This window comes from Triticum urartu, unplaced genomic scaffold (genome assembly GCF_003073215.2).
Source record: "Triticum urartu cultivar G1812 unplaced genomic scaffold, Tu2.1 TuUngrouped_contig_6284, whole genome shotgun sequence".
Classification (NCBI taxonomy): domain Eukaryota; kingdom Viridiplantae; phylum Streptophyta; class Magnoliopsida; order Poales; family Poaceae; genus Triticum; species Triticum urartu.
The window spans coordinates 501-14,574 of NW_024117033.1; the positions used below are offsets into that span (position 1 = coordinate 501).

Sequence of the window (14,074 nt, forward strand, 5' to 3'; positions counted from 1 at the left end):
TTTTCTATTTCTTTCATTTTCATTTACTTTTCTACTTGTTTTTCACTTTATTTTATTTCCGTTAGCAGCAGTGCTTTACACGTAAGCGCGCTGCAGCTAAGGAGATTAGCAGTAGCGCTGGGCCATTATACGCGCTACTGCTAGGTTGGGCTAGCCATGTGCACCCAGTTCAAACGTAGCAGCAGCGCTTTTCGCTAGTACGCACTACTGCTAAAGTCATAGCAGTAGCACGGTTTATTTACGCGCGCTGCTACTAAGTAGCAGCAGCGCTTGATTTTATACAGCGCTACTGGTAAAAATTCTGTGTATATGCTTTTCCCTAGTAGTGATCTACTATCCTGGCTATGGCAATCACATATGAATTTGTCTAGAACTCAGTCGACTGAGACTTAACGAAGTCTCAGTCGAGTGACGTCAGCGTAGTTGTGGTGCTGCAGGCGGCATGGCTAGATGCTGCAAACGGCGACGCAAAAATGTTGCAACCATACTGCAAGCAACAACAACATATGCTACAACCGCTTTGATAAAAATGCTACAACCGTCAAACGGGGATGCTGTGACCGGTGAGAAAATATGCAACAATCGACGAGTGACGACATGCTACAACCAGCAAGACGGATGCTGCAACCGGCAGGAAAAAATGTTGCAAACAATGGGACAAATGCTGCAAGGTCGACTGAGACTTTGTTAAATCTCAGTCGACTGATTTTTACCAAGCCCGATCACATATCTTAGAAAGATCCATCAGAATGGCGGCGGCCGGCGGCGGCAGTAGCAAGAGGACGTGGGTGGTGGACATGGAGAAGAAGCTCAAGGAAGCCGACAAGTCGTCCGAGGTGTCGCGGTGGGAGCGCCACTGCATCTACCGCGTGCCGCCCTGCATGACCAACATCAAGAGCAAGGCGTACCAGCCGCAGGTGGTGTCGCTGGGCCCCTTCCACCACGGCGATAGTGACCTGCGGCCCATGGAGGAGCACAAGTGTCAGGCGCTGCGGCAGCTGCTCCAGCGGACGGAGCGGACCTTTGACGAGCTCGTCGACGGCCTGGAAGACATCGCGGAGCAGCTGGAGGGCATGTACATGGACCTCGACGGCGAGTGGCGCCGCGATGGCAGGGAGCGGCTCCTGGCCATGATGATCTTCGATGGTTGCTTCCTGCTGGAGGTGATGAGGTGCACGGCCGACGACGGCAAGCAGGTGGGCGACTACGCGCATAACGACCCGATCTTCAGCCCCCACGGGATACTCAGGCCCAGTTCTTTTGAGCAGATTGTGGAGAATTTCGGTCTGAAAAATCTGAAGCCAAAAGAACTTGACTTGACTTCCAAAATCTGAAGAGGATTCTCTAGAATCCTAGTGCAATCCAAAATCTCCCAAAAAGCTTGATTTTCCCAGAATCTCAGGATTTTGGCAAGTCCCACCACAGAAAACGTTTCAAAATATAAGTGTACCCCTATCCCATCCAGAAATTACACCCGAAATGCCACCAAGCCCATCCACGTGCTGGACCGAGAAAACAGCGAGCGCTTCGCTCGAACCCTGTTTGCACCGGGGGAAAGAACGAGCAGCCGCAAGGAGGGCTAAGGTTGCCGCGCCTCTGCCGGACCCATCTCGCTGGCCAGGCCCTTGCCGCCGCCGGCCAGGTTCCCGCCGCCGCCCACCTTATCTCCCTCCGCCGCCCTCTTCCTTCGTCGCTCATCCACCCCTCCGCCCTGTCTCCGCCCGCAACCACTGGCACTGCACCTCGACGCCTACCGACGGGCTTCGGATGCAACTGGATGGCCACCAGCGCTACACCTCGACAGCCACGAGCAGCCCACGCGAGGAGCAGGCCACACCCACGGTGAGCCATCCTCTTTCCTATCTCTATGTTCTTCTTTTTTCTTATGCTAAATTGGATAGCTAGAGTGATTTATGTTGCATAGGTAGATTGATTGATGCTTGAATTTGTTAGATAGATGGATGGATTGATTGCTGATGCTGGTAGATGGATGGATGGTGCTAAAAAAATTTTGTGTGCTACTATCAACGCTACTATGGTATTTGCTACTTGCTACTGTATGGATGGATGGTTGTATTGGTGCTATTGCTACTGAAGATGTTGTTACATTGATTTTTATGGTAGAATGCTAATGTGATAATGGTGAATGGTAGATGGAGAAAGTCAAAGAACCCAAAGCAAATTGGGACAGTGCTGCTAATACAATTTTTATGATGCGTGCATAGAGGAGGTTCGAGAAAATAACTGCAACGGTGGTTATTTGTCGGACATAGGACAAGCTAATTTGCATAAAAAGTTCAACGAACGCTCTGGAAGAAACTATTCGACCCGGCAAATCAAAAATAGGTGGGGTGTATGTAGAAGCGAGTACAACACATGGAAGACATTGATCCAGCAAGCATCTGGCTTAGGAAGAGATGAGCATACACACACTATTGCAGCTACAAATGAGTGGTGGGCATTGGAGATAAAGGTATTGGTGTTATCATGTAATTTCTTAAATAACGAGTCATGTTGCTTTAGTTTTGATATTAACCGGTGGTGCTATATGATTACAGGCACATCCAGAAGATGCCAAGTTTCGCTATGCTCCACTAGCGGAGGAGGAAAAATGTCAGAGGTTTTCGATACTACTTGTGTCACAAATGAGCATGAGAGGGTGCCAACTCCCTCGTATCAAGGTGATCCCTCTCGAATCAGTTTGGAGGATGACTCAGGGTGTGATAGTCATGAAGGCCAAGTTACCCCTATTCAAAATCGAGCCAAGGGTGGGAAGAAGAGGGCGTGTCCTTATTCGCCAAGTCCAAAGATGAATGACAAGTGGGAAAGTGAGAATGCTAAAAATGAGGCTTTTGTACGCATGGTGGACATCTTTGATGCAAGAGACAAGAGGGATGCAAAGGAGATTGCAAGGGAGAAGAGGGATGCAGAGGAGAGGGCAAGGGAGAAGATGGATGAAGAGGAAAGGGCAAGGGAGAGGAGGGATGCAGAGAAGAGGGATGTAGAGGAGAGTGTGGATCCAACAAGACAAGAGATTAAACAAATGATGTCCATGGTGGAAGCGGATGGTGTAAGATCAGGAAGTGATGAGCATTTCTATGCTACGTTTCTTTTCATGGAAAAGAAATATCGTGATGTTTTTCCACTTTCACGGCTCATGAATCTCTTGCAAGGCTTGGATGGATAAAGAGGATGTGGGAGCTCAATAATAAGTAGAACATCTATGTTTTAATTGCTTTCTACCAGACTGTTTACTTGTAATGTTGTGAGCTAAGCTACTTGCTTTGGAGGTGTACTTTTGTGAACTAAGCTATTTTCTTTGGAGATGTACTGTTATCTGAACTGTGTTGTAACTAATATTACACTATGTGCATGTTGTTGTGGCAAATGGATAAATCCAGAAAGAAACAAGAAGAAAAGGAATTTGAGGCGGCCATGGTTGCATTTGCTATGGATGTGGCATCGTCAAGTGTGACACTGCCGTACGCACCAAGAAAGTTACATCTTGTTATAGGCCTCCAATGGGTAGAAGAGAAGGAGAAAGATGCAAAATCTTTCTATGCTATGTTCAGAATGAGGAGGTCAGTGTTTCACACATTGCATGATCTATTAGTTCAGAAGTATGGGCTTGAGTCAACTTCCAACATTTCATCCAAAGAAGCATTGGCACAATTTTTATGGACTGTGGGTACATGTCAGGCAACTGATAGTGTCGCAGGTCGGTTTGCACATAGTCGTTCTGCCATTAATAAAAAATTCCACGAGGTTTTGGAGTGTGTAGACCGCATGGCCGGTGATTACATAAGACCAATTGACCCAACTTTCTCTGAACCACACCCAGTACTTAGAAAAACAAAGTTTTGGCCTCATTTTCAACATGCTATTGGAGCCATTGATGGAACACGCATTAAGATGATTGTGCCTAAGGAGTTGGAGCCCCAACACAGGAATAGGAAAGGTTACACAAGTGAAAATGTTATGGCAGTGTGTGATTTTGATATGAGGTTCACATTTGTTGTTCCCGGATGGCCCGGATCTGTTCATGGCACACGTGTATGGAGCGATGCCATAGTTCGTTATGATCACTTTCCACAACCCCCCATAGGTAACATCTCGCATGTATCCATATTGTTATATACATGATGGTATGTTGTAAATTTCTAATTTCTTTTGCTGATGTCGTACTGTAGATAAATATTATCTTGTCGACTCCGGATATCCAAACATGATTGGATATCTATCTCCATACAAAGGGCAACGATACCATGTACCAGATTTCCAACAACACCCACCAATTGGGAGATATGAGACATTCAACCATCGACGTTCTTCTTTGCGAAATGTAATCGAAAGAACATTTGGTGTTCTCAAGATGAAATGGCGAATTCTTGGAGTTGGAGGCGCAAAAGATCATTGTCACTGCATGCATGTGTCTCCACAATTGGATTCGTGATAGCAAGTTACGTGATGAGCATTTTGACAAGTTCGACAATGATGCATATGTGCAACCTCCATTGCCGTTTACAGGTGTCAATGCTCTACCACCGAAGATGATGGTACCAAGAACGCAATACGTGAGGCGATTGCTGCTAGTCTCGTACCTTGAGATTATCCATTTTTATTAGTTCATCCACTTTTGTAATGAAAAAAAATCTTTAAATCCATTATAAATGTAATATTTAGCACTTTTATGACATTCGTAAATCACTTTCGTACTCATATTAGACTAGTAGATACTGTTAGAAAGAACAAGGTGTTAATAAATTCATCAAACAATTTCTGTCTAAAGGTACTACCGACATTTTAATACACAACTCTTTCCAGAATCTCAACCTACAATCCCAGAAAAGAACTCGGCAACAGATTCTGGGAGAAGCAGATTCTGGGAGAATTTTCCAAAATCTTGATTCTGCATAATCCTGTGTGAAAAGAACTGGGCCTCAACATGGTGGCCTACATCCGGCGAGACATGGTCATGCTCGAGAACCAGCTACCTCTACTCCTGCTCCAGAAGCTCGTTGAGGTTGAGAATGGGAATCCTCCAGTAATTAGTAACTACTTTGCCTTACAATACTGTTGTAAGAAAAAAAATAAACAATCAAAACAGAAATAATACAAAAAACGAATAAAGATGTACCTTATAAAATATTCCTGAAATTGTTTTGAAATATGACATGAAGTAACTAAATATAGCTAGTTAACATATATGTAATATAAGTCTTGTTCTGAAGGTCTCGTTGCCAAAATTTCAAAAATATGAAAAAGGATAGACTGTTTGTATGCAAATTGCCTGAATTTACCATTTGGGTATGTCAATTTCATGGTAGAAGAAAGGAGGCAAGGCGGAGCTTCTGAGGCAGATGCAGAGGCAATGTAGTTCACCTCGGCGGCTCAGGCGGAGGCAGTCCGAAGATGTGATAGGGGAGACGGACGCCTTAGTACTGATTCCCACTTGATGAGAGCGCCCTTGCTGGAGGCAAGGACAGCGTGGTGAGCAGCAGAGAGGCGTCCCATCATTGCCGGACGAGAGGCGGTGAGGCAAATAACGGAGAAGCAACGAAGAGGAGGAAAGACGGAAGAAGAATTATAACAATGAATGATGGAACCCAAAATAAAGTTCCAGCCATAGTCGGTCACAAAAAAGGGTGTGCTTGGATATACACTTTGCTTTTCTAGTAGTACTACCTACTACATGTAGAGCTGGCGTCGGCAGGAGGCCGCCTTGATTCTCTTCCACCTGTGTGGGTTGTTTTTCTCTTTGATTTTGGGCCTTTTTGTCTAGTTGCCTCAGCAAACTTATAATTACTGCACTTGAACATTTTATATGCACTCGTGAAGATTTCTTATAAAGCAGGATAAAATACTGTTTTGAGAGTAATATGTGGGTGTCTCTTTCTCTTCAACTAATGGAGGTTAATGATTGCATGCATGGATGATGGCCAGAACGACGACTTCATCAACCGAATGGTGCTGAAATTTCTAGCCCAATCATCCGGCCCAGTACCACCAGGCATTGGCCTAGGGCTCCACCCACTGGATGTCTTTCGCCGGAGCATGCTCACTGGTAAGTGCCATCAAATCTTGAGCCCCCAGGGCATCGAGGAGGACAACGCTATCATCCGGTCAGCACTGAAGCTCTATGAAGCCGGGATTCGGTTCAAGCCGAGCAAGACGTTGAGCCTGCACGACATCCAGTTTCGGAGCGGCACGCTGAGCGTGCCGACAGTGTCGGTTGACGACTCCACCGAGTACATGTTCCTCAATGTGATGCCGTTCGAGCGGCTGCATGTCGGCGTAGGCAATGACGTGACCGACTACGTCTTCTTCATGAACAACATCATCGACTCGGCCAAGAACGTGGCGCTACTGAGCTCCAAGGGTATCATCCAGAAAGCCATCGGCAGCGACCAGGCTGTGGCCAATCTGTTCAACACCATTTCCAGGGATGTGATGCTCGAGCCCAACAGCGCGCTGGTGGCCGTGCAGCGGCAGGTGAACGGCTACTTCTGGAAGCCGTGGGACGTCAGGCGCGCGAACCTCATCCACACATACTTGAGGAGCCCATGGGCGTTCCTCTCCCTCGCCGCCGCCATCTTCCTCCTCGGCATGACCGTCATGCAGACCATCTACACAGTGATGCAGTTCTACAGGGACGACAACAGCAGCCCGCCGCCATCGGCACCATCTCCCACCTGATCTAGCCGACCGCAAAAACTTACTGTAGTACTCCCTCCGTTTCAAAATAGATGACTCAACTTTGTACTAACTTTAATACAAAGTTGGGTCATCTATTTTAGAACGGAGGGAGTAATAACTAAGTACCTGCTACTCTATCTGCATGAATTCATTTGCTTTACGTTGGAGTTTTTGTTGTTATCGTACATTGTAAAGCACACAAGCCTTTTGAGTTATCCACACTGTACAACATAGAAGATCCAATATTTCACAAAAAAGAAAAGAAAACCTAGAAGATCGAATGTGTCGTATTTGTGACTTTGTCTTGTGTTCGTTATAACTCAATTTATTTTTCCAAATTAGCTATTGGACAATTTCCTAGGAATAAAGTTAGGATCAGTCAAAGCATCGGCATACTTTTGGGCTGGTGCATCCACATACGATGCTTGATCAGCTGAATTAGCAGATTGCATAACGTGTGTGCACGTGTGTTTTGTGCATGGGATGCGTATGAGTGTGTTTTTTTTGTCGATTCTATTTCTTTGTTCAAGGTCCGTTGTGTGCAATAAAAGAATTAGTAGCTCTGTTGTGTGCATGGTGTGAGTGTGTTTATGAAAAGATACGCGGGGAATGACACTATATCTTTTTTTGGACAAAAATCCACAGTTATATAATTATTCTTACATATTACTAAAAAGTATAATTTCTTTTATTCTCTCTGTTTTTCTTTCAGCATCAAGGGTAACACATATTCCACTAATTCATTCCTTATTAGAAATCTTCATTATTTTAATATTATTATTTTTATTTCAATTTTGTTTCTTATTTAAGTGTAATATTTAAGCCAGTAATTCATTCTTCTTAGCAATTTATTTGTGCAAAAAATCCCATTATTATATGCTTATTCTCGCATATTATAAAAAATCACAATTTATTTTGTGAACTGTGTTCAAGTTGCCTTTCTTTATTTTGGTTTTTGTAATTTTTTTATTAAAGGGTAATATCAGTATCACTAGTTCATTCTTTTTTATTAAAACTTCATTATTTTGATGTTGTCTTAGTTTTTATTTCATTTCTTCTTCTTTAAGGATAATACCAGTATCACTAATTTATTCATTCTCAAGAACCTTTTTTTATAAAAAATCAACTATTATATGATCATTGTTGCATATAATAAAAAGTGGAATTTATGTGTAAATTGTGCGAAAATGTTTTCATTTCTTTTATTTGTTCATTTTGTTTGTTTTAAAGGGTAATAATAATGCTGCCAGTCCATTCTTTCTTAGACAACTTTCATTATTTTGATTATTTTTAGTTTTTTACTTCATTTTCTTTCTTCTATAACGGTAATACTAATGTCAGTGATTCATCCCTTCAGGGAAAAATTAATTTTACCAAACAATTCAATATTACTTTTTTATTCTTGTATATTATTAAAATGCAGTTTTTGAGTAAATTGTGTACAAAATCTTGTTATTATTTATTTTATTTTCTTTATTATTAAAGGGCAATAGCAATGCCACTAACACATTCTTTCTTAGAAAACTTCATTATTTATTTTCCTTCTTTTATCCACTATTTAACATGAGCTCCATGTATGTCAATCAACTTCCAACTAAGATGCACAATATATTTAACAGGTAATAGGGTGATGGTATTGGGGGGGGGGGGGTCAAATGGCTAAACTAAGCGCTTTTCTTTGAACAAAAAAAAAGATTCTTGCTTGACCAACGAAAAGGGAGAAATTCTTGATAAATAGGCAATGCTGAATTGAATTGACTAATTTAAGTTCAGGTTGGGGCACAATGGGGTGGGTTGGGTGTAGGTCTTTACTTATATATCGATCTACAATTGTATGCACTAGTTTACAACTGTAGTAACTGGTTTTTGTTGGACTTTCTGTGCCTACTCAAATTCTGAGGTTTTGTGTTCAAGAGGTTGCCTAAGATGGCAATCATATTACAAGCGGACTAAAAACAACAATCCATTGCTGTAAAAGCAAAACCCCTGACAGTGTTGAATAGGTTTCCTCTGGTTTTGTGGCGCGTGCACCACCGGATCTAGCGCGAAGGTCAGCTGAACTTGTTTGTTTTATGTATGTGAAAGGAGGGGTGGCTGGATGTGTCTATGTCGTCTCACTACTACTTTGGCACCATTGGTGACAATCCGTTTATTCCCTCAACTCACATATGAGGATGTCTCTGGCATTTCATTTCAACAAAAATCGGTGACGTACTGGTTAACTTTATAGATGCTAGTTTTTGTTTTGGCAATTGTCAAACTCTATCGGCAGCAACATTGGCTTGTACGGGATGGAGAACTGGATTATAACTTTTTTTTTGCTTTTTTGTAATGTTGATGTTCCAAAAAAATTATATGAAAAATGTTGTCTGGCCAACGTCGAATTTTAAGTCCCTCCCACTGAACGCGCTATCTTCCTCAGATTTGTTAAACGGATCTTGGCGCAAGGACAGGAGACATGTCACATTTTTAACTCGTTCGCTGCCAATATAAAATTGTATTTTAAACAGATTTTTAACAGGAGACATGTTATTAATAATATTGCACTTTTATTATTAAAGGGTGTCATTTTTATTATTAAGAGGATGAAATTTTTCTATAATGTTCACAAGTCAAGTTAGTTTTTACCTCGCAAAAAAAAGTCAAGTTAGTTTTTGTACATGGCAGTTTTATTATTAATAACATGATTTTTTTAAGAGGGTGGCATTTTTGTTATTAAGAGGATGACATTTGTGGCTTTTAGAAAAGAATCCCGTGTTTTGGAGCATGGCAAATTTGTTGCACTTATCTAGATAAAATATTTTTTCCTATTTGAAATTGCCGCCGGACCAATTCCATTTGTTTTGCAAATTAGTGCATGGTAAAAAAAATTGGGGTTATCCTGTTTTCCAAACGCGCTTCATGGTTCGCCGGATCACAGGATGTGCTAACGAGGAAAAAACATAGGATCGTTCGCTTGATTCACGCTCCCTCCCCAGCTGACGTTCCTAAGCTACTGGGTTATTTTTTTTACGAAAACACTAGTGTGGCAACAATGCAATTCGCCCACATGTCTGGATCACCGTCCAGTTAAGTTTGCACGAATCTTGACACACGAAGCAACTAGGTAAACACATGGCAACTATTGTTTGACCATATATGGCAAGTAGTTATTCACACACGACAACTATGTTTTGATTACACGCGGCAACTACCATAAATTAGACATGGCAACTATAGTTAACCAAAACAAAAAAAATTGCCATGCTTTTACAACCATATTTTCCATCCCGAATAAATACATCTGCCATTTCGGATGGCAACTAAATCGTCACCCCGCGGGTACCTAATGTAGTTGCGCCAGGACTTGTGGGCATATTTGCTTCGTGCCATATGCGCAGGGTGGGGATGAACAGTACTTGTTGGGCATGTTGCACGAAGTAGTTGCGCCCACACGTGTGAGCAATTCTACTGTTCGCCCACACACAACCCGTGTGGGCTATCCCTTGCTCATGCCACACATGATATGTGGGCGAATACCTATTATACCACACGTGTGGTAGATATCGGCGCCTTTTTTTAATAATAACTGATAAAATGCTGTTGTTTGATTTGCGTATGGAATAGTTTCGGCTCCTTCGGAAGAAAACTAATATAGGAGTAGTTACAAAAGATTTGTCTATTCTCGACTCCCACGGGTCAACGTACATGGTTAATTTGTGTCCGTCTCCATTACGCAACGCAGATCAACCCACATACGTTACGTGCTCTTTCCGTGAGAAAGAATCAGAACCTTTCCGTGTTTAAAATCAGAAACCCACGAGGCCACGACCACGTCCATGACTTACATACCTTGCAGTAATCGAGTCCGGTACGTCACAGCGTGGTACAACCGTATAAGAGCTAGCAAACGTTGAGTTGTCGCATCAGATCAGCGTCGTCCGCTTCATACGCCGATGGAGACCGCGGCGCAGAAACGCCGACGACAAAATCCATGCACGCCGGAGGCTGCAGCCTCGACGGTGCCGATAGAGTGGACACTCCCAGCAGATCTTCTGCTCCAGATCGTCGCGCGCTCCGACATCCCCACCTTCGTTTGCTGCGCTGCAACATGCAAGCTCCTCCGCCGCGACATACTCAACCCATCCTTCATCTGCCGTGTCACACAACAAGGTGGTATTCTGCCTTCCTGCATCCTCGCCTATCTCAATGTTAACAATGGCGTGCCACCCCTCTCTTTGGTCCACCCGGACATGCCCACCGCCATGTCTTTTATCTACGACTCTCTGGGACCTTTTGTGTCGCGCAATGCTAATGACTTCTTTAAAGAGTACTATCCGGTGACGTCTCGCGGTGGTCTCGTCCTCCTATGCCACCGCCGCCCTTCTAGGAGACGATCCAACATGTGTGTCTATGACCCCGTCACTGGACAATGCACCTTCGTACACAAGCCCCCTATCACCCCGGATTATGTTAGATGCATTGGTAGGTGTGTCTTGCTCACCGCTGCGGATGACATTGACTGCAACTTCTTGATATTCGTCGGCACACTCAGCAGTAATGGATGTGCCATCAAAATCCAGACATTCACATCATCCACCAGCACCTGGGGACCCATCATGACCCATGAAGGCTTCTTCCTGCAAAAGTGGCCTGAGAGGCCCCGCAAAGTCATTGTTCTCCCCCGTGGCATTATCCACTGGTTGTCGGACGATGGCGACGAGATCATAACCTATGACGTCCGCACAGGAGAACCAGGCCAGCTGGAGGTCCCTGTCCCTGCTTTTGCCAACATCAAAAGAGGACGACTCTACCTAGGATCCTACTCCTCCCCAGTCGGCTGCGGGTCCAAGCTACTAAGATTGTTCTATGTCAATGGTTTCACTATCTCCATGTGGCACCAACTCTATGACAGCGGTGGATGGGCCCTACAGACTGTGATCGATGTGGGGGAGAAGGTGCGGTCGCTAGACCCCGACATCCCTGCCGACCGACACCTTCGAACTACGTTCATGCACCCCAGTGAGAGAAGCACTATCGTGTTCCTGCATATAAACCTACGTGAATGTGATGTGATGACCAATTTCCATCCTTGGCTTGTCGTTCTTGATCTGAAAACGAAGGAGATCCGTGTTATGCAGCGTTTGGCTCCCTTCTCAAAGCTCTTTGAAATCGACATGCCTTCTCGGTTACGAGCCATGAAAATCTTTTTGTAACTAGCTAGTATGCATCCTAGCAAACTGCAAATTGAGGTCACTATATCGTGTGGAATGCAATTATTTGTACTGCGACCAAACTATATATATATGCATGTATAAGGGTGTCAATTTCTCTTGTGGGTTGGAAACACTAATTCTTGAATCTGTGAGTCTGTACATTGATTTTTCATTAGATGGTCAATCATCCTATTGCATGTTTCTGATGCATCATGTGGGACTATGTGTTTGTGATGGGTGACATATATACATTTGTACAAATTTTATTGTGCAATTTACTTGAGTTCCTGTGCCTACTAGCACGGGTTTACAAATATGCCTGGGTTTGAGTGTTTTTTTATTTGAACAGTGCAATCACCCTTTTTCATTAATACGTAATGACCAGAATTCGCAAACTGGAAACAAGAAAGGGGGGAGAGCTTCAACATACTAGCAAAAAATAAACAATGTATGTGCTTGCACTATTGGAATTTAACCCTACGCTGAGTGCCAGAAACACTTGGCAACGTCTTTGATGAGAATTGTTCTCGAAAGAATACCTGACGTACACCTCTCACCTCTCAGGCAAACAGAACTTTGCTGAGAGCCAAACCTCGGGCATTCGGTAAATACTTTGCCGAGAACCAAACAGCGCCTCTATTTAAAATAAAGTGACTTCACGGCCGCTGGTTCTGTCAGGTCTTTGCCGAGAACAGCCGCTCGTCAAACACTACATAACTATTTTTTTTTAATTTTTAATGTAACCATCTGAGCTACTAAATGAGAGTTCAATAGATTATATTTTCTGGCCCAGGGTGGCACCAGGCATAGCATATCTCTTTGCCTGGTGGTTGTGGACTTGTAGTCATCAATGGTATGTATGTAGCACAGTAGCTGTTTGCAAAGGACCAACTTGTTTCATTGGAAAGGACACACGGCTCAGAGGTTCCTGTGGCGACGTCACACCCACATCATTTGATTCCTCTCATTGGGATGTGCATGCTGCCGACGTCGACGCACCCATCAATGTCATGCCTCAGTGCGACCGAGCCGAGACTTGACACGACACATGCATTCCTCGCGTTTTCCACGTCGCAACGCACATGTATCATACTTATTTTTTTGTATCATAGTAGCTAGAGAGAAGTCCACTTTTGAAGGTACCTTTTGTCTTCTGCTAAGATAACAATGGTACATCTTCTTCAAACCTTGCTTTAAACACTTGGTATTTTACATGCTAGCTCTTGTATTCGTGATCAACTCAACAAATGGTTATAGCTACAACTCTGACATTTATTCGAGTATATAGTTTTGTGAGCTTTGTCATTTTTCAGTTCATGAAAAGTAACCTATATATCCGAAACCAGATCATACACCATACGTTTACTCAATTCTTATTTACCAAGGTTATTTTGGCATCTCCTCGCCAAAAAACTTGTCCAGGAAGGATAATATCTCAGGGTTCACCCTTTCAGCCTGCTCTTGCTGGAGGTAGTGGTGACCTTCAATGATGGCAACCTCAAGGTCTGGAACACTGTGTTGGAAATATGCCCTAGAGGCAATAATAAATTGGTTATTATTATATTTCCTTGTTCATGATAATCGTTTATTATCCATGCTAGAATTGTATTGATAGGAAACTCAGATACATGTGTGGATACATAGACAACACCATGTCCCTAGTAAGCCTCTAGTTGACTAGCTCGTTGATCAATAGATGGTTACGGTTTCCTGACCATGGACATTGGATGTCGTTGATAACGGGATCACATCATTAGGAGAATGATGTGATGGACAAGACCCAATCCTAAGCATAGCACAAGATCGTGTAGTTCGTATGCTAAAGCTTTTCTAATGTCAAGTATCATTTCCTTAGACCATGAGATTATGCAACTCCCGGATACCGTAGGAGTGCTTTGGGTGTACCAAACGTCACAACGTAACTGGGTGACTATAAAGGTGCACTACAGGTATCTCCGAAAGTGTCTGTTGGGTTGGCACGAATCGAGACTGGGATTTGTCACTCCGTGTAAACGGAGAGGTATCTCTGGGCCCACTCGGTAGGACATCATCATAATGTGCACAATGTGATCAAGGAGTTGATCATGGGATGATGTGTTACGGAACGAGTAAAGAGACTTGCCGGTAACGAGATTGAACAAGGTATAGGGATACCGACGATCGAATCTCGGGCAAGTAACATA

At 43.4% G+C, this 14,074-nt stretch overlaps 1 protein-coding gene across 1 annotated transcript; it reads left to right on the forward strand.

Annotated features, from left to right (window-relative positions):
• Positions 1–749: 749 nt before the first annotated feature.
• Positions 750–6,713, forward strand: LOC125530395 (UPF0481 protein At3g47200-like). The gene is made up of 3 exons (XM_048694794.1): positions 750–1,254; positions 4,932–5,044; positions 5,944–6,713. Exons 1-3 carry the CDS (start codon positions 750–752, stop codon positions 6,694–6,696), a joined length of 1,371 nt encoding a protein of 456 aa, XP_048550751.1. The 3' UTR covers positions 6,697–6,713.
• Positions 6,714–14,074: the final 7,361 nt, after the last annotated feature.

Bases quoted from the DNA above. Each gene is read 5' to 3' on its own strand.
- LOC125530395 (XM_048694794.1), top strand. From the start codon at position 750: ATGGCGGCGGCCGGCGGCGGCAGTAGCAAGAGGACGTGGGTGGTGGAC. The intron at 1,255-4,931 runs GTTCTTTTGAGC...CTGTGTGAAAAG, and splicing joins CCACGGGATACTCAGGCCCA to AACTGGGCCTCAACATGGTG. The intron at 5,045-5,943 runs GTAATTAGTAAC...GATGATGGCCAG, and splicing joins TTGAGAATGGGAATCCTCCA to AACGACGACTTCATCAACCG.